Source organism: Oncorhynchus mykiss, chromosome 17 (genome assembly GCF_013265735.2).
Source record: "Oncorhynchus mykiss isolate Arlee chromosome 17, USDA_OmykA_1.1, whole genome shotgun sequence".
NCBI classification, from domain to species: Eukaryota; Metazoa; Chordata; class Actinopteri; order Salmoniformes; family Salmonidae; genus Oncorhynchus; species Oncorhynchus mykiss.
Window position 1 is genome coordinate 50728451 of NC_048581.1, and position 20268 is coordinate 50748718.

The 20268-nt window shown below is 41.9% G+C and overlaps 1 protein-coding gene and 1 non-coding gene across 6 annotated transcripts; both read left to right on the forward strand.

Moving 5' to 3' along the window:
* The first annotated feature begins 590 nt into the window (after nucleotides 1–590).
* LOC110494040 (choline/ethanolaminephosphotransferase 1) lies at nucleotides 591–20238 on the forward strand. 5 transcript variants are annotated; one of them, XM_036950040.1, is made up of 11 exons: nucleotides 591–977; nucleotides 4335–4368; nucleotides 4991–5259; nucleotides 10209–10383; nucleotides 13149–13296; nucleotides 13386–13527; nucleotides 15946–16030; nucleotides 16348–16479; nucleotides 17372–17530; nucleotides 17689–17814; nucleotides 18213–20238. In XM_036950040.1, exons 3-11 carry the CDS (start codon nucleotides 5066–5068, stop codon nucleotides 18327–18329), a joined length of 1278 nt encoding a protein of 425 aa, XP_036805935.1. In that variant the 5' UTR covers nucleotides 591–977; nucleotides 4335–4368; nucleotides 4991–5065; the 3' UTR covers nucleotides 18330–20238. The 5 variants fall into 5 exon arrangements, with proteins under 5 accessions (XP_036805935.1, XP_036805934.1, XP_036805936.1 ...); XM_036950039.1 differs by having other exon boundaries at nucleotides 591–917; XM_036950041.1 differs by lacking the exon at nucleotides 4335–4368.
* On the forward strand, nucleotides 12158–12231 carry trnaa-ugc. Its single transcript has one exon. It is a non-coding gene; the product is annotated as a tRNA-Ala (tRNA).
* Nucleotides 20239–20268: the final 30 nt, after the last annotated feature.

Below are 20268 nucleotides of genomic sequence, written 5' to 3' on the forward strand. Positions count from 1 at the left end.
GGGATCCCAAGGATCCCAGATTGCATTTTCTGACAGCAGCTAATTTTAGCATCAGCTAGCCAGTCCCGGCTAGTGCTATCTAGAATCCTTGGGACGTCCCTACGCTAACCCAACCCTTACCTAACCCATTTTACATTTACATTTCAATGGGGGATAGGGACGTCCCAAGCATTCCAGTTTGCTCCCAAATGGCTTTGTTCAAAATGCTTAAATGTCGATATTGAACCAAGGAAAAATTGCAAATATCCAATGCAAAGCCACAAAGTAGGGTACCATATCTGCCAGATCGTGAAAAGAGCATACTATTACTTTTTTACCTGGACAAATTATTAGATCACCTGCAAAAAAAGAAAAGGAAAAAAACAAGTTTATTTTTAATGCACTGCAAAAATGAGTTTAGACCAGAATGAAGCACTCTCCTAACTATTTATTGTTTCTGCAGTGAATCCTGCAAGAGGATTTACCCTCATTTGTATAATTATTTTGTAATATATCTGCAGGTAATCGTTGTTTTGAGCAAAAAAAATAAAATTAAATCAGTAGAAGCTGTATGTAAATCAGGGAGCCAAATAAACGTCGCTTTCTGGTTTTCACCGATGCGATTCGGGTTCCGACCAAAAAGATCCGTTCAAAAAGAACGACCCATCACTAGCTAATGTTAGGATCAGCTATCCAGTGGGACGGTCAGTGCTATCCGGATTCCTTGGGATATCCCCACCCTTAACCCTTACCCTCTTTCCATTTCAACTTCATGGGGTAGGGACTTCCCAAGGATCCCGGATAGCACGGACCCCATTCGGACATTGGAGTGGAACCCGACGTGTTGTGAATCGTGGCTATCGTAACGTTCGCTGAGGACTTTCCCACCCTTTATACGCCGTAAACTGTAAAACTGCTGCTACGATCCTTACCAACGGGTAAGTCATTCAACGCACGGTGAAGTGCCTCGACACCCTGCTGTCCTGTTTACTCGCCAGGTCAGTGGCTCCTTGGCAAACTGCTAGCCCGCTGCTAACTACTGTCGTCAGCTAGCTGTCATTGTGATGGTGGGGGAAGGGTGCATTTTTTTTTGTACAGCAGTGGCAAATTAACGGATGGATTTCTAGAGATCGGCTGGGGAAACATTGACAGTTACATTGTAAATTAACCGAGGGAAATAATGTGAAATAGCTTTGTGTCATGTTGTCATTTGCTAGTGTTGTAGTTAGCTAGCTAGCCAGTTTTAGCCGGGATGCCACCGTTCCAGACTGCCTGCCAGTCATAAATAGATATATATATTTTTTTTGTAAGTGCCTGTCATTTAGTGGGACAGCAGAGAAACCACTAGCAGCTCCTAGACTGGTTTAAGAGTTGTAACACAGTTGTATTGCATATGATTGCTCTTCATTCCCATCAATCTTCCCTTTTAAATTCATTGATGTGAGTATCAAACTCAGTTTCTTTGTATTACTTTTTGACTGATATACATACTGTACCAGTCAAAAGTTTGGACACCTACTCATTCAAGAGTTTCTATTTTTTACTATTTTCTACATTGTAGAATAATAAATAAGACATCTAAACTATGAAATAACACATGGAATCATGTAGTCATCAAAAAAGTGTTAAACAAATCAAAATATATTTGATATTCTTCAAAGTAGTCACGCTTTGCACACTTGGCATTCTCTCAACCAGCTTCACCTGGAATGCTTTTCCAACAGTCTTGAAAGAGTACCCACATATGCTGAGCACTTGTTGGCTGCTTTTCCTTCACTCTGTGGTTCAACTCATCCCAAACCATCTCAATTGGGTTGAGGTCAGGTGATTGTGGAGTCCAGGTCATCTGATGCAGCACTCCATCACTCTCCTTCTTGGTCAAATAGCACTTACACAGCCTGGAGGTGTGTTGGGTCATTGTCCTGTTGAAAACAAATTATAGTCCCAATAAGCGCAAACCAGATGGGATGGCGTATCGCTGCAGAATGCTGTGGTAGCCATGCTGGTTAAGTGTGACTTGAATTCTAAGTAAATCATGACAGTGTCACCAGCAAAGCACCATCACACCTCCTCCTCCATGCTTCACGGTGGGAATCACGCATGCAAAGATAATTTGTTCACTTACTTTGCGTCTCACTAAGACATTGGAACCGAAAATCTTAATTTTGGACTCATCAGACCAAAGGACAGATTTCCACCGGTCTAATGTCCATTGCTCGTTTCTTGTTCCAAGCAAGTCCCTTCTTATTATTGGTGTCCTTTAGTAGTGGTTTCTTTGCAGCAATTTGACCATGAAGGCCTGTTTCACCCATTCTCCTCTGAACAGTTGATGTTGAGATGTGTCTGTTACTTGAACTCTGTGAAGCATTTATTTGGGCTGCAATTTCTGAGGCTGGTAACTCTAATGAACATATCCTCATGAGTGCCAGTTTCATCATAGCGCTTGGTGGTTTTTGCGACTGCACTTACATTTCAAGAACTTTGAAAGTTTATTTTCCTGATTGACTGACCATGTCTTAAAGTAATGATGGACTGTTGTTTCTCTTTGCTTATTTGAGCTGGTCTTGCCATAATATGGACTTGGTCTTTTACCAAATAGGGCTATCTTCTGTATACCACCTCTACATTGTCACAACACAACTGATTGGCTCCAACACATTAAGAAGGAAAGAAATTCCACAAATTAACTTTTAACAAGGCACACCTGTTAATTGAAATGCTTTCCAGGTGACTACCTCACATGAAGCTCGTTGAGAGAATGCCAAGAGTGTGCAAAGCTGTCATCAAGGCAAAGGGTGGCGATTTTGAAGATTCTCAAATATAAAATATATTTTGATTTGTTTAACACTTTTTTTGGTTACTAGATTATTCCATGTGTTTTTTTTCATAGTTTTGATGTATTCTCTATCATTCTACAATGTAGAAAAGTAAAGAAAACCCCTTGAATGAGTAGTTGTGTCCAAACTTTTGCCTGGTACTGTAGGTGCTAATGTTGCAAGTGGAAGCTAGCCTGTTGAGAATGACCTGGGGTCTGACTGACTGACTTTCTGCATCAGATAACGTTACGTTTGCTGCTTTGCTTTAAACAACAAGTTGTCTAATGGAGAAACTGACTGATGCATGCGTGGTCTACAAAATTGCACATTGGCCCACGTTGTTTTAGAAATCTTTGGTCAGTGGGTCTGACCACTTTCCAAAACTTTAGGGTCCACTGTTGTAGAGGATTTCTGTGGTTACTTTGTGCAAGTTGTGACTCTCCAATGATATGGGCCGGCATTCTCAGTGGCTAAGACACAGAATAAGAATACTAGAATGGAAATGAACCTTCTTATGATGGGATAAAGGTCAGCCATTTTATTCAGGGAGTTAGTCAACCATAGTTTGCCAGTGCTGTGATAAGATATTGTGTCAAATAATATATTTTAAAGGGTGATTTATACTGAAAATTAGCATAAAACCTGTATAAACTGTATTTATAACTATATGACTATTTTAGCTTGACAATAATTATATTATGTAATTTATGTTATAAACTGGGTGGTTTGAGCCCTGAATGCTGATTGCCTGACAGCCATGGTAAATCAGACCGTATTCCACGAGTACGACAAAACATTTTATTTTAGCTGCTCTAATTACATTGGTAACCAGTTTATAATAGTAATAAGACACCTCGGGGAGTTTGTGATTTATAGCCAATATACCACGGCTAAGGGATGTGTCAAGGCACTCCGCGTTGCACCATATACCACACCCCGTTGGGCTTTATTGCTTTACACCATGCCCAGAATGGACGTGCGCCATCGTGCAGAAATGTATTTTGCCCCCCCCCCCCCCCCCACCAAACGCGATCACGGCACGCAGGTTGAAATATCAAAACAAACTCTGAACCAATTATATAAATTTGGTGACAGGTCGAAAGCATTAAACATTTTATGGCAATTTAGCTTGCTAGATTGCAGTTGCTAGCTAATTTGCCCTGGGATATAAATGTTGAGTTGTTATTTTACCTGAAATGCACAAGGTCCTCTACTCTGACAATTATTCCCCACATAAAATGGTCAAACAAATTGTTTCTAGTCATCTCTCCTCCTTCCAGGCTTTTTCTTCTTTGGACTTTATATGGCGATTGGCATCTAACTTTCATAGTATTTCCATGACCGACCTAAGTTCATCTTTCAATCACCCACGTGGGTATAACCAATGAGGAGATGGGAGAGGCAGGACTTGCACCGTGTTCAGCATCACAAATAGAACTGACTTCTATTTTAGCACTTGGTAATGCAGACACTTGTTGGCGTGGCAAGCAGTGTGGGTGCAATGATTGAATAACGTATGTATACATTTATTTTGCAAAGCTCGCGCACACGACTCAAGCGGAGTGATCAGCATGTAAGTATAACATATGTCTTACTTTTATTTTCCTGCATAAGTAAAATTGGGATTATGTCTCTACTGCCATTCATTCCAATTAGACTGGTTTGGAATTCTCCCTGGCCAATATGGGTCCATTTTTACCCCCATTCTGGCCATTCTGGAACATTGACGGTTAATGACATAGCCCCTCTTGTAATTTAATAGGATCTCTATGGGCTAAGATTTGTTTGAGAAGCTTCATGTTTAGTGGAGTGTGACGGCAGGACCTGCCATATCCTGCCCCATCACGTCTTTAAGACTGTGGCTGCACAGTGTTTTGTAACTCAGAACTGGTGAAGAGGAACGTACTCGTGCACTTGTGTGCGTATGGCAATAGATAACACAGCGGGGTACTAGGGTTCATTTCTTATTCTCACTTTCATTCTCAACCCTTTTTCTAGCTATTCCACCACATCCTTCCTTCCTTTCGCTCACTTTCACTCAAATGAGAACTTACGTGAAATGAAATTAGTTCAGTAAAACAGTTAAGAAGCAACTGGCAAGAGAGCAAACTGAACTCCCAAGTCCCATTTCAGCACCTAGCCTACATGTAAAGCCAACCTCACATTTACCTGTTCTCTCCTCTTCCACCCTTCAGTGTGCGGCCCCATTGTGGATCCCCAGCCCCAGAGAGCGGCGGGGGGGAGGCAGAGGGCACAGCGATAGCAGGGCCATGAACGTCACCGGGTACCAGCAGCAGCAGGGGGGTTTTCGGACATGCCGAGGCACACTCAGGGAGAGGGATCCTAGGCAGGGTGTGGGCATGGAGACAGCCTGCTGCCTGGCCCCTGGAGCCCTGCGCAGACTGATTGAACTGCCGTCTCCCCCGCTCAACCGCCACCAGCTGAAGAGACTGGAGGAACACAGGTACTGTGATAGAAGAATCTAATATTTACCTTTGATCCGATGATCATATGTGTTTTATACATGTCATTACATCAAACTAGGGATGCACCGATATTACATTTTTGTCCGATACCGATATCCGATATTTTCCTTGCGATATTTTTAAATTTTAGCAGCCTTTTAAGTACAGTTAAATAGTTGAAACACACACTGACCCAAAAGTTATTTCGTTGGCATTTACATATGTCCCCATTACCAGTAAAACATAATCAAAACCTATTTCTTTCACTTACTTGCTGTGCTGTTTCGTTGTACATTTGTTCTGTTGTTTCATTCTCAACCAGGATTTCATCATACATGTCAAGTTTCAGCTCTGTCTGTCCGTGGCCTCTCTTCCTCGGTGCGCACTGTCACTGTGTCCGTTTCCATCTTGTCCAGCTGTGTATGTAACATTTCACGTAAACCCTGTTTCTTGTCTGCATCGAAGTAGCGGTCCTTGTACCTAGCATCGAGCATGGTGGCGACACAGTAAAGAGGCTCAGAGAGAATGCCACCGACTCGCTTGTTCACTGTCTCTAGTAGAGTACTCTTCCAACTTAACCCCACAGTCTGTCTGCAGTTTTGTTGAGCAGGCGTTTCAATGCCATGACAGAGGGTTTCACGTCTGCTGCAGACGCAGTTGATGAGCTTATTTCTCCAGTCAGTTGTTCGAATGGAGCTAGGGGTGTGTTCATGTTGCCAAGTTTCAAACATGTTCGCAAATGCCATTGAAATGGCAGCAGCGGTATGAGAACCAGCACATTCTTGAGTATGTATTACGTCTTTCCTCAGTAGGAAATCCTCGTCGACCCACTGTGCTGTCAGACTCGGCATACTCATGGGGCTGACATCGCTGGTCCAAACGGTCGGGATGGCGGGAAGCTAATAGCAGTGATGCCCATAGCAAGTAGCTCATGGATGTGCGTTTTCAACAATACTGTGTAACTCCGGTAGGGCAACATCTGAAAAATAGTGCCTACTTGGTAGTGTGTACTGGGGGCTCGAGGTGCTCGACCAGTCGGCGAAAGCCAACATCATCCACGACAGAGAACGGTTGATTGGGCAATAAATTCCATTCCATTCCATTATCTTCCATTATCTTGGCGTTAATGGATTGTGCCTTTGAGTTGTCTCGCTGAAATCTTACTCTTTCAAGGACTGCTCCACTTGTTAACTGCTTGATCCACACAGCAGACATTGTGGGCTAGGTTAGGGATGCTGTGTTGCACGTGTATGGCCTGTCCCTTTGCGGAAAATCCAATTTACATCGGAGCCTGCATTGTTTGCCGAGCATTACAAAGGGAACAAATGATTGGATCTCGAATACATCCTTTAGATCATTCAGAAGATTTTATTTTGGAATGTTATTGTTTTTCTGCACAATCAATCATACACTGAGTGTACAAAACGTTAGGAACATCTTCCTAATATTGAGTTGCACCCCCTTTTGCCCTCAGAACAGCCTCAATTTGTCGGTGTCAAGCGTTCCACAGGGATGCTAGATATTGTTAGATATTACTGCACTATCGGAGCTAGAAACACAAGCATTTCGCTACACCCGCAATAACATCTGCTAAACACATGTCTGTGACCAATAAAATTCGATATGATGCTTCCCACAGTTGTCATGTTAGCTGGATGTCCTTTGGGTGGTGGACCATTCTTGATAAACACGGGAAACTGTTGAGTGTGAAAACCCAGAAGCGTTGCAGTTCTTTACTCAAACCGGTGCTCCCTGGCACCTACTACCATACCTCGTTCAAAGGCACTTAAATATTTTGTCTTTCCCATTCGCCCTCTGAATGGCGCACACACACAATCCACGTTTCAATTGTCTCAAGGCTTAAAAATCCTTTAACTGGTCTCCTCCCCTTAAGCTACACTGATTGAACAGAATTTAACAAGTGACCTCAATAAGGGATCATAGCTTTCACCTGGATTAGGCTGATCCGTCTATGTCATGAAAAGAGCAGGTGTTCCTAATGTTTTGTCCACTCAGTGTATATCTGGCCAACATACTCAACCCACTGTAAGTTTCCTGTACAATGTGGGGAATTCTGAATAATTTGGCAAGGCAAATGTGTGTAGAGCCATAAGAAGATTCTGCTTCGCATTGAATATATATATTTTAAGTCTTTGCTGCATTCCCTGGCCATCAAGCTGTCCATATAGTCAAGTAGGACTTTTACAGGATTGCAGGAAGAGTAGGCTACAGGCAGGTGACTGCCAGCGATACTTTGCTAATCTCAAATGAATCAGTCTAGGCAACATGATGAAAAGTAGAAAATTGACTAATTCATCTCGCAGATTTTCCAAACGTGATTGACGCTGTAGATGGGACACATATCCCCCTTTCAAAGACCCTCTGGACCAAATGACGGAGACTACGTGAATATACAGTCTTATTAAGTATAAACACACGGGTAGCTATTGAATACTGTCGCCTGCACTTTCACCAAACCAAATAATTTCCCGAAACAGTCATTTAATTCAATGATCTTTCTTACTTCTTTGGTCAGATGATCTGGGACTCCCATGGTCGTTACAACTAAACTACTGTCACACCCCTCACTATTGTCATTGGTTGCACTAATTGCACTGTGTGTCTACATAACCTGGTTCAAGTATTCATGACATTACCCTGAGAAAGGCACAGTGATGCCGAAAACGTTGGTAAATACCCATTAAATCGCTGGGAGTTTATACACGGAGGGTGTGACTTTCTTTATTTTGATAGTTTATAGTTACTACTAAACAGAACAGATTGTTGCCCGTGTTGTCATGAAAAGCACTTTGTAGTCAATCAATTATTATTCCTCCAACAGGATATGGAATGGGCCTACCACTGCCATTGTGACACAGGCTACAACTTACATGTTAGGTTATAGCCTTAACATGTAAGATCACCCGCGTTGCCATAAAAGTGCTCTGTAAAGTGAAAGCGTTATTACCAATCACCCGTGTGTATAAGCTCGGCCTATTACATATTGGAATTGTGCCATTTCACTTACACATGGAATCGGTCTGCAATTTTCTGCCAGGCTCACTCTGGCTTTTGCGGCGGTCGGTGTATTACTTTTTGGGTAAATATGGCAACGTATTCGTTGTGTTACAGTTGTATCTTGTTCGAGAACAATATTTCACAAGTCTAGGTCTTTTGACTCAACCAATCTGCGCTTCGCTTCGCCTAGTAACTTACAGTGCCTTGCAAAAGTATTCGGCCCCCTTGAACTTTGCGACCTTTTGCCACATTTCAGGCTTCAAACATAAAGATATAAAACTGTATTTTTTTGTGAAGAATCAACAACAAGTGGGACACAATCATGAAGTGGAATGACATTTATTGGATATTTCAAACTTTTTTAACAAATCAAAAACTGAAAAATTGGGCGTGCAAAATTATTCAGCCCCCTTAAGTTAATACTTTGTAGCGCCACCTTTTGCTGCGATTACAGCTGTAAGTCGCTTGGGGTATGTCTCTATCAGTTTTGCACATCGAGAGACTGACATTTTTTCCCATTCCTCCTTGCAAAACAGATCGAGCTCAGTGAGATTGGATGGAGAGCATTTGTGAACAGCAGTTTTCAGTTATTTCCACAGATTCTCGATTGGATTCAGGTCTGGACTTTGACTTGGCCATTCTAACACCTGGATATGTTTATTTTTGAACCATTCTATTGTAGATTTTGCTTTATGTTTTGGATCATTGTCTTGTTGGAAGACAAATCTCCGTCCCAGTCTCAGGTCTTTTGCAGACTCCATCAGGTTTTCTTCCAGAATGGTCCTGTATTTGGCTCCATCCATCTTCCCATCAATTTTAACCATCTTCCCTGTCCCTGCTGAAGAAAAGCAGGCCCAAACCATGATGCTGCCACCACCATGTTTGACAGTGGGGATGGTGTGTTCAAGGTGATGAGCTGTGTTGCTTTTACGCCAAACATAACGTTTTGCATTGTTGCCAAAAAGTTCAATTTTGGTTTCATCTGACCAGAGCACCTTCTTCCACATGTTTGGTGTGTCTCCCAGGTGGCGTGTGGCAAACTTTAAACGACACTTTTTATGGCTATCTTTAAGAAATGGCTTTCTTCTTGCCACTCTTCCATAAAGGCCAGATTTGTGCAATATACGACTGATTGTTGTCCTATGGACAGAGTCTCCCACCTCAGCTGTAGATCTCTGCAGTTCATCCAGAGTGATCATGGGCCTCTTGGCTGCATCTCTGATCAGTCTTCTCCTTGTATGAGCTGAAAGTTTAGAGGGACGGCCAGGTCTTGGTAGATTTGCAGTGGTCTGATACTCCTTCCATTTCAATATTATCGGAAATCTTTTTGTATCCAAATCCGGCTTTAAACTTCTTCACAACAGTATCTCAGACCTGCCTGGTGTGTTCCTTGTTCTTCATGATGCTCTCTGCGCTTTTAACGGACCTCTGAGACTATCACAGTGCAGGTGCATTTATACGGAGACTTGATTACACACAGGTGGATTGTATTTATCATCATTAGTCATTTAGGTCAACATTGGATCATTCAGAGATCCTCACTGAACTTCTGGAGAGAGTTTGCTGCACTGAAAGTAAAGGGGCTGAATAATTTTGCACGCCCAATTTTTCAGTTTTTGATTTGTTAAAAAAGTTTGAAATATCCAATAAATCTCGTTCCACTTCATGATTGTGTCCCACTTGTTGTTGATTCTTCACAAAAAAATACAGTTTTATATCTTTATGTTTGAAGCCTGAAATGTGGCAAAAGGTCGCAAAGTTCAAGGGGGCCGAATACTTTCGCAAGGCACTGTAAATGAGAAGCAGCCGTTCCCGGGAACCAAGAAATCCCAGACTCCCTTATCTGGTTAAAAGAAGCCGAATATGTTCAGGGAATCTTGAATTTGTTAAACCTTCTTTCCGGGATACTCCACTCGTTCCCCCTCTACAGGTACAGCAGTGCAGGCCGCTCCCTGCTGGAGCCTCTGATGCAGCGCTACTGGGAGTGGCTGGTGGGCCGCGTGCCAGCCTGGATCGCCCCCAACCTCATCACCATCGTGGGCCTGGCCACCAACGTATTCACCACCCTGGTGCTGGTCTACTACTGCCCCACCGCCACTGAGCAGGTAACACTGGCAACAATATGGCACCTGTCCAGGTAGTGTGTACGTACTACTGTACTGCCCCACAGCCACTGAACTGGTTGGTTATACACTGCCTGGCTTAGTCCCCTGGACAGGTACAGTTTGAGGGTTCAAGTAAAATGCTACCGTATGGTATTTACCTGTACAGACAGACAGACAGTTGTTTCATCTCAAGGTTCTGTGGCTGTTTTTTTTCATCTTCTATTAGCAACAGTTTTCATGGTCTCTTTGTCTGTTTCCCCTCTCTGCTGTCGAGGAGAGTTTTGGTATAGCTCACTCTTTCTGTTCTGGATGAACACCCCGTGCCCATAGCTCATACAGCTAGTCTGCACCTGATTCCAAGTCCCCCAGCCCCCTTCCCGGCCCACACGCCACACCAGCACCACAGCAGAGATGAGTGCATGCTAAGGACAGGGAATGGAGAGGACACAGCAAAACATGCAAACTGTTAAGCTTAGTAGTTCCCCTCTAGAACCGAAAGCCTGCAGTAACTTCCCACAAGGGAATATAATTGGTGATATCAGACTTCAAAGTACATGGAATTAGATTACATTCAAACGAATACTTTGTATACAAGAGCCATTACCAAACAGCCCAATGCAGTATAATGCATTTTGTTCGTCCATAGACCACCATGTGCTTTGTGGGTTTAGCTCTGGCTGTTTTCCTACAAGTTCAGTTCCACAACACTAGTGTGGACTGGACTTAGTCTCTACTTATTTTATCATAGAAAGGCCAGTCTAACCATGGAAGAAAACATGTATTAAGCCTATAATATTGATAGGAATTCCAGCTTTCCCAGCAAGCAGCTGACTGTATATTTGACCGTTGAATTGAATCCACAAATAACTTCCAAAAGTAGGCTGAACGTTATCTGCAAGGCACAACATGGCCTCATCTTAGGGGTCTCTTTAAATGCCGGTGTTATTCTACCCTGGTCCTGGAAGCCCATAGGCCGTGCAGGTTTCTGTTCCTGCCCAGCCGTAACACACCTGATTCAAATGATCAAGGGTTTGATAATTTGTCGATTAGTTGAATCCAGTGCTGTGATGGAACAAAAGCCTGCACACCCTGTGAGTTTCCAGGAGGCAGGATTGAAGAGCTTTAGTGTCACCTGACTTCCCCTGTGCTGCTAAAGCAGACTACGGCCTTAACAGGCAGCAGCTAAAATGTGGGTTAGAGTAGTTAGTTAGGGGTGTAATTAGGAGGATCTGCAGGGCGTAACTTTGTTTTCCCTTTCTATAAATAGTGCTCTGTCTCTAGTTCTCCTCCTCTTCCTGTTTCTTTTTTTAGGACAAATGTTGAGAAATGGCTCTGCGTGCATGTACTGTATGCTCACAATGTGGAGAAACTGGGGAGAGTGAGACAAAGAGAAGAGGGACTTCAGTTGAGTTTAGTACAGAGAAGACAGGCTTGGTAGGGTACTAGCTCTAGAGGGAGCGGTGACTATGTACAGACGTCCTAATTATATTGCCTTTACAATGTCCATGCTCAAATGTATTTTTTAAATATTTTTTTTATGTCCATACTCATTGTTGTAAGCATGATTCGACACATGACATCACAGGTCATAGTTAAGTTAACAGGATGCTAAAACATTAGTGGCAGCACTGTTTCACAGCCCAGAGAAAATTGTATTTACTTAACATGCTGCAGTAGTCAGTGTCCTGTTTTCTGATGGCCCAGGTCAGGATCGTTAAGGACAGACTGCCCCGTGGCTGTGGGTGTATTAGTGCTCTAGAGGAGTCTATGTGGGTCCCGTGTGGCTCAGTTGGTAAGAGCATGGCGCTTGCAACGCCAGGGTTGTGGGTCCTATTCCCACCGGGGGACCAATATGAAAATCGATGCACTCATTGCTTTCTGTAAGTCGCTCTGGATAAGAGCGTTTTCTGAATGACTGAAAATGCCAGGCGTAATGAGTAAACAGTAAAGCTGATACACGGTGTCATGTTCTCTTTTGCTGAGTTTCTCACCATGTCGTGTTTGAACAGAAAGTATACTTGCTCTAGGGGCTCTTAGTTTCACAGCCCTTGTTAGATTTCTCATGCCATTTTTAATTCCTAATCACATGTTTCATGAGAACAATGAGGCAGTCGGGAGATCTTTCCACCCTGCTCTACTTTTCAACATCCCCCATGCCCCACGAACAAACTTTCCTTTCGTAAACCCCCTCCCACTCCCCATATCCCTGTTTTTGGTGAGAGGGCCTGAATTAATTTTTTAAAAGCGTAATTTATCGGGGTATGAGCCAGATTGTGACACTCTGCAATAACAGGGTTATTTATATGAATGCCAGATTGGCAAGCCTGTAAATTGTAGGCCGTGTCATATTCCAGTTGGTTTTAGTCCGTGTATAAGCTGCTGTCAGCTCATCATAGACCCACTGAGTACAGAACAGGAAATGAAGGCAGACATTGATGATGCTGTCAAACTCTCTCCGTGCTGATTGGCTAATGAAGGACCAAGCTCTGCAGTGTTCCAAAGCTGTTGAGAGGGAAACAAACTATACAAGTTCACAAACATCTCTCCTTTGTGTAGCTGTAGCCTACATCTGCCAGAAGATCATATTTTATGTCAGATGATGCACTATTGACAATAATACCCACTGGTTCTCAAAGAGCACAACTTCTAAATGTCTTGTGGAAATTACCCTACCATAACCAAACATGTTATATTTTTCCATTGGGAGAAAGGAAGTCATAAGTATTCACCAAGTCCCCCATTTTTGTGACTTCCTTTTTCTTCAGGCACCTCTGTGGGCATACCTTCTGTGTGCTGTGGGCCTGTTTGTGTACCAGTCATTGGATGCCATTGACGGGAAGCAGGCCAGACGAACCAATAGTAGCTCTCCACTGGGCGAACTGTTTGACCACGGCTGTGACTCCCTCTCCACAGGTACAGCTGCCCCTCTGTGTGTCTGTGGGTTTGCCCTATTAGGATTTCATTGAATCTGTGCTTCTATTTCCTCTCTCTCTCACTCTCAGTGTTTGTGGTCCTGGGCACCAGTATAGCAGTGCAGCTGGGCACCAACCCTGACTGGATGTTCTTCTGCTGTTTCGCTGGCATGTTCATGTTCTACTGTGCCCACTGGCAGACCTACGTCTCTGGCACCCTGCGCTTTGGCATGTGAGTGTGTCTGCGCTCCGAGGAGAGGAAGTTGGGAGACAACTGGGTTAATAGTAATAATAGATTTATACTGAACAAAAAAATAAACGCAACATGCAACAATTTCAAAGATTTTACTGAGTTACAGTTCATATAAGGAAATCAGTCAATTGAAATAAATGAATTCCCTACTTTATGGATTTCACATGACGTGGTCACAGATGCCTTTAAAAAAAGGTATGTCGTGGATCAGAAAACCAGTCGGTATCTGGTGTGACCACCATTTGCATCATGCAGCGCAACACATCGCCTTTGCATAGAGTTGATCAGGCTGTTGATTGTGGCCTTAGGAATGTTGTACCACTCCTCTTCAATGGCTGTGTGAAGTTGCTGGATATTGGCGGGAACTGGAACGCGCTGTCTATCCAGAGCATCCCAAACATGCTCTGTGGTGACATGTCTGGTGAGTATGAAGGCCATGGAAGAACTGTGACAATTGTGTACAGATCCTTGCGACATGGGACCGTGCATTATCATGCTGAAACATGAGGTGATGGAGGCGGATGAATGGCACAACAATGGGCCTCAGGATCTCGTCACGGTATCTCTGTGCATTCAAATTGCCCACGATAAAATGCAATTGTGTTCGTTGTCCGTAGCTTAAGCCTGCTCATACCATAACCCCACCTGTGGTTGTGAGGCCGGTTGGACTTAGTGCCAGATTCTCTAAAACAACATTGGAGTTGGCTTATGGTAGAGAAATTAACATTAAATGATCTTGTAACAGCTCTGGTGGACATTCCTGCAGTCAGAATGCCAATTGCACGCTCCCTCAACTTGAGACATCTGTGGCATTGTGTTGTGTGACAAAACTGCACATTTTAGATTGGCCTTTTATTGTCCCCAGCACAAGGTGCACCTGTGTAAGGAGCATAATGTTTAATCAGCTTCTTGATATGCCATACCTGTCAGGTGGATGAACCTTGGTAAAGGAGAAATGCTTATTAACAGGGATGTAAACAAATTTGTGCACCAAATTTGAAAGAAATATTTTTGTGCGAATGGAACATTTCTGGGATGTTTGTTTTTTTCAGCTCATGAAACATGGAACCAACACTTTACATGTGTCGTTTTTATATTTTGTTCAGTATAGTTTGTCTGGGTAGCTATGTGGTTAAATATTTACCTATCTTCATTGACTCGGTACAGGTGTTCTTGTATATAGCCAAGTTATCGTTACTCATTGTGTAGCTATTACTTTTATTATTACGGGTTTTACTTTTCTATTATTTCTCTATTTTCTTTCTGCATGGTTGGGAAGGGCCCGTATGCAAGCATTTCACTGTTAGTCCACACCTGTTGTTTACGGAGCATGTGACGAGGAGTGCTACTGACGGAATATTGAAACAGACACTACCGTTCAAAGGTTTGGGATTAGAAATGTCTATGTTTTCCATGAAAACATACATGAAATGAGTTGAAAAATGAATACGAAATATAGTCAAGATGTTGACGAGGTTATAAATAATGATTTTTTTAAGGTCAAACTAACATTTGTCTTTTATTTTTATTGGCCAGTCTGAGATATGGCTTTTTCTTTGCAACTCTGCCTAGAAGGCCAGAGAATCCCAGAGTCGCCTCTTCACTGTTGACGTTGACTGGTGTTTTGCGGGTACTATTTAATGAAGCTGCCAGTTGAGGACTTGTGAGGCGTCTGTTTCTCAAACTAGACACTCTAATGTACTTGTCCTCTCGCTCAGTTGAGAGCTTCGGTTTCTTGGCAATTTCTCACATGGAATAGCCTTAATTTCTCAGAACAAGAATAGACTGACGAGTTTCAGAAGAAAGTTCTTTGTTTCTGGATATTTTGAGCCTGTAATCGAACCTACAAATGCTGATGCTGCAGATACTCAACTAGTCCAAAGAAGGCCAGTTTTATTGCTTCTTTAATCAGAACAACATTTTTCAGCTGTGCTAACATAATTGCAAAAGGGTTTTCTAATGATCAATTAGCCTTTTAAAATGATAAACTTGGATTAGCTAACACAACGTGCCATTGGAACACAGGAGTGATGGTTGCTGTTAATGGGCCTCTGTAGGCCTATGTAGATATTCTATAAAAACTCTGCTGTTTCCAGCTCCAATAGTCCTTTACAACATTAACAATGTCTACACTGTATTTCGGATCAATTTGATGTTATTTTAATGGACAAAAAATGAGCTTTTCTTTAAAAGCAAGGACATTTCTAAGTCACCCCAAACTTTTGAACGGTAGGATACATGTTTGCTATTAGTGCGTCATGATTGGTTGGGAGAGCTGTGGTCAGTTGGGACAGTGTTTGGGGTGAGGACGGTCCATAGGGCAGCTGTGTGGCGCTGTGCTTATGGACAGAGTTGATGACTTCTGACTAACCTCTGCTCTCTGCCTGCTCCTCTCAGCATTGATGTGACTGAGGTGCAAATCTTCATTATAATCATGTATTTGCTGGCCGCTGTGGGAGGATCCGCTTTCTGGCAGTCACTGGTAATTCTGATTTGGCTCAAACTTCCACTGATTGTCTGTTGGTAATTGAAATGAATGGCATAACTGAATGTTGAAACTGAAACAGTAACTACTATTATAACGGTGGAGTTTCCTGCATTGGTTTGTTCTAATTCTTTGTGCAGTATGATTCCTTACCATAGTAAATGCAATTTCACTTTGAGTAATGAAACAGTTTTACTGACAAGTACCCATCTTACTAACAATGTCCAGAGCTGTTTTCATGTACTTAACACTCAAGTGGTGGTGACTGGTTGTTGTTTTGTAATGAATAATATCTTGCTCTGTCACCTCCACAGATCCCAGTCATAAACATCCAGATGAAAATAGTTCCAGCCATCTGCACTTTCCTAGGCGCCATCTTTTCCTGCACTAATTACTTCCGGGTTATATTTACCGGAGGTAAGGGCAAAAATGGATCCACAATAGCAGTAAGTCGACACTCGCGCTCAATTCCAAATCGACCTGTAGCCTAGTCCCTGACCTTCATGTAGATGGGCATATCAACTTAATGGTAGTCACTCCTTGCCCTGATAGACTCAGATTTTTTTCTCTCCGTATTGCTCACATATTTCCAGTTCTTTAAGATCTACAGAAATGCCTATGGGGAAGGGGGAATTTGACAGTCCTTCTCCCAAATTCCTTCACCAACACTGACACAAGGTAGTTCTCAATCACTGTGTAGGCTTCGCCATGTACCCTCTAGAGATGGTGAAACTAGCTTGATGCCTAAGTGCTTGTGTGCTGGTTTCATCCATTTTACGGAGCTATCTATTAGCTTCATAGGAAATGAAGGATGTGTGTTACAAATGTTGGACCTGATCTCAGTTCAGTTGGCGGAGCGATATCAGTGTTTGTCACAAGGAAGTAATTACTTTATATGTTTTCCTTCGGGAGGTACTGTATGTTATGACCCCTAGTTGTACACAAATTATATGAGGTCATCTGTGTTCTTTTAAGGTCCTTACTACTGAATAGTGTCTGTTCCAGGTGCGTAGAATTCTAAATAAGAATACTGGAAGAGATGGAGACCCGCACTGTCAAAAAAAAAGGAATAAATCCAAAACTGAGGCTTGAACGCAAAATAAAGATGTTTGTTTCGGGAACCATGATATTTTAATAATCATAGTGCATAAATGAAAGGTGAAAACAAAACACAAATGTTTCGGCCTAAGGTGATGGTGGATTATACACACCAGCATTCATTACTGTGTTTTCTTTCACCCTAACTGCACTCTCATGTCATTCACATACTGTACCATTGTGGCCTATTAATGTCGTTGATTATACAGTCTCTCTCTCTTTTCTCCCTCTCTTCTCCAGGGAACCAGTGTCCTATCTCCTGTGTTACATATAGGTTCAGTAATAATACTGGCCATGATGATCTATAAGAAGTCAGCTATCCAGTTGTTTGAGAAGCACCCCTGTGTTTATATCCTGGCCTTTGGCTTTGTGTCGGCCAAGATCACCAACAAATTAGTTGTAAGTGTGGCGCGCTGCTAATTGGTGCAATGCAATACCTGTGCATCCTGTGTAAAAGTGCTTGGATGTAAGAACGTTTATGACGTAAATGAATATCATCAATGAAAATGTGCTTGCTGATTGGAGCATGACTGTTGCCTGTGTCTTGTTTGTTTTAGGTTGCACATATGACAAAGAGTGAGATGCATCTCCATGATATAGCATTCCTGGGGCCAGGCCTGCTGTTCCTGGACCAGTATTTCAACAGTTTTATTGATGAATACCTGGTGCTGTGGATTGCGCTGGTGAGTACACACACACTCGCACATTTCCATGACGTAGAGGTCTATAGTATCTGAGCAAGTCCAGGGTGAAGTTATGCAACAACAATGCATGAGGGCATGCAATCTGCAGCATGTGTTTTAATGGCATGTGTCTTTGAAATGAACCATCAGTCTGATCATATCCAACACTAATTGTATTTCACTCTGAAAGGTATAAAGACTTACTGTGCATTTTTCAGAGGCACGTGTTTTCAGTCTACTGCCACGTTTATTTGGAACTAGTCGCAAAACCCTTTTATACTTTTATCTTCTGCATCATCTAGCCATCTACACACTGGATCCATTGTGTACAGTTGTGTTGATCAAGTTATCTTGTTTCCTGACTCTTCATTTTCTCCTCTTCTGCTTTCCATCTGCAGATCCTGTCTTTCGTTGACTTGGTGCGTTACTGTGTCAGTGTTTGCAACCAGATCGCCTCCCATCTTCACATCTTTGTCTTCCGAATCAAGCCACTGACCCCCTCCACCCTTCAGTGAGGGCACGGGCGCCATTACTGTCTATCGCTCTTTCTTTCTTTCTCTCTCTCTTCATGTTAGTTAGTAAGTTGTTGCTCTTTCACCATTTTTTGTATTTGTTGAGGCAGGGTTGGGGTGGATGTGTGTGGAGCTATTACCAGTAGAGGTGGTGAATTTGGGCATAAATGAAATATAATGAGTTAATAATAATGATGATGATGATAATAATAATAAGTTATTGTCCATTGCTGCTTTCTGCAATTTGTGTTGATTTCGTCTTGTTACAGTAATCAGATTCCTGGACAAAAATAATGCTTTCTCTTTTTCTGAAATGAATAGTCACATTGGACATGTACTGAATGCTCTTCTCTGTGTCAGAGAGGGTAAATAAGTGCAAGAAGACTGCAAGGGGCTTGAAAAGGTGCTACCATATTCATTTAATAATGATCATTATTATTTTCTTATTGAACTTTAAAACAAACATTTCATGTGTTGACAGTGTGTTTGTTGGTTAGTTGTTCTCTACAAGGAAATGTATAGCATCGAAAGAGATTTACACAGGTTGTCAGTCTGCTTTCAGTTTTGTTTCGTAAGAGTGTTGTGTCTATATTAAATGTATATATCATTTTGCAATATTTGCATAGCCTCACTTTTCGGTTTCACAAATATCAAACTATTCGGGTGTTGGTATTTGTAGTGTTCTTTTATTTAAAAAAAGTTTTTCCTGGCAATACAGTATCTTATCAAACCTACAAAAGTGGTACATTACCTTGCAATTACATTCAAATGATGGGATGATTTCTGTAAAATATTACAGATATAAACTACTTGACTCAAAACAAATTCTTGTAAAGATACAAATTGTATTGCATATTTGAAAAGATAAGTGTCTCAAGCCTTGCTTCCCTGAAATGGCTCAAGCATACACTGTCTCCAATGCCACCAAAATTACAGTGCTTATGGCACTACATGTAGGTTTGCTAGCGCTTGTCTGGAGATTCTGTATATCCAGTTTAATATTGCTTTTAAATAGTTGAATGTATAACATATAATTTACATTTTTAGCAGCAAAGTTTCTTGCTTTTGAATTGTGTGCCTGTTTATTATTGTATTGTCCTGTTGCACCTCTGCCCCCAGATACTGTCGTGTTGCATTTGTCTCGGGAATGCTCAACGAAAACTAAATGCCAAGTGTTATTGAAGAAAAGTATTGTGATTTTTGTCCCCCCAAAAAGTAGTGTCATTCTCATTGGAAGCTAAAGATGTTGTCTGCGCTTGCTCATATCTAGAATCTAAGGACATATTTGAATTTTCATAAAATTATTTTGCAATTGATTTTTAAATGACCTTGTAACACCTCTACGAACAACTTTCTTTGTGTAGAGCATTCTGCCCTGTGCCAGGTCCACGTACAGCAATTGATAGTGTTTTGGGAGAATTGGGGAGTTTCAATGTGACAGAAAAATTATATTCTAACTGTGCCCTAATATTATTTGTCTGTACAACGTTTTTAACTCTATACCTGCAGTCTGCTTATAATTCACCATCAGAATCAATAGAAACTCTGTCATTTCAATGAAAAACAGACTTTATTTCTGTGTATTGTTATTGAGCTCATTTGACAATGTGTACTAGTAATTTTCAGACAAGTAAAAGATTGCCTTAAACACAATATAATTTTTTTCTTCTTTCGGAAGACAAAGGTCAAGCCTCTTAAACAAATTAGGGGCATGTTGTCTCTGTGTGTTTACTGGCAAAGGCTTGTGTTTTCTTCCGTGTTACTGTTTTCTTTTAGCCAGACCGTCAAGCTCAGGTATATTAGTGTGCAGAATAGTATGTTCATAGGCTATGAGAAAATAACTTCAAGATCACTTCAACAATCTCTCCCTCACCTACCAATGCAAATAAAATGTCATTCACACATGTAAGAAGCTACTTGTTGCCTGTGTTATTTGTAATAA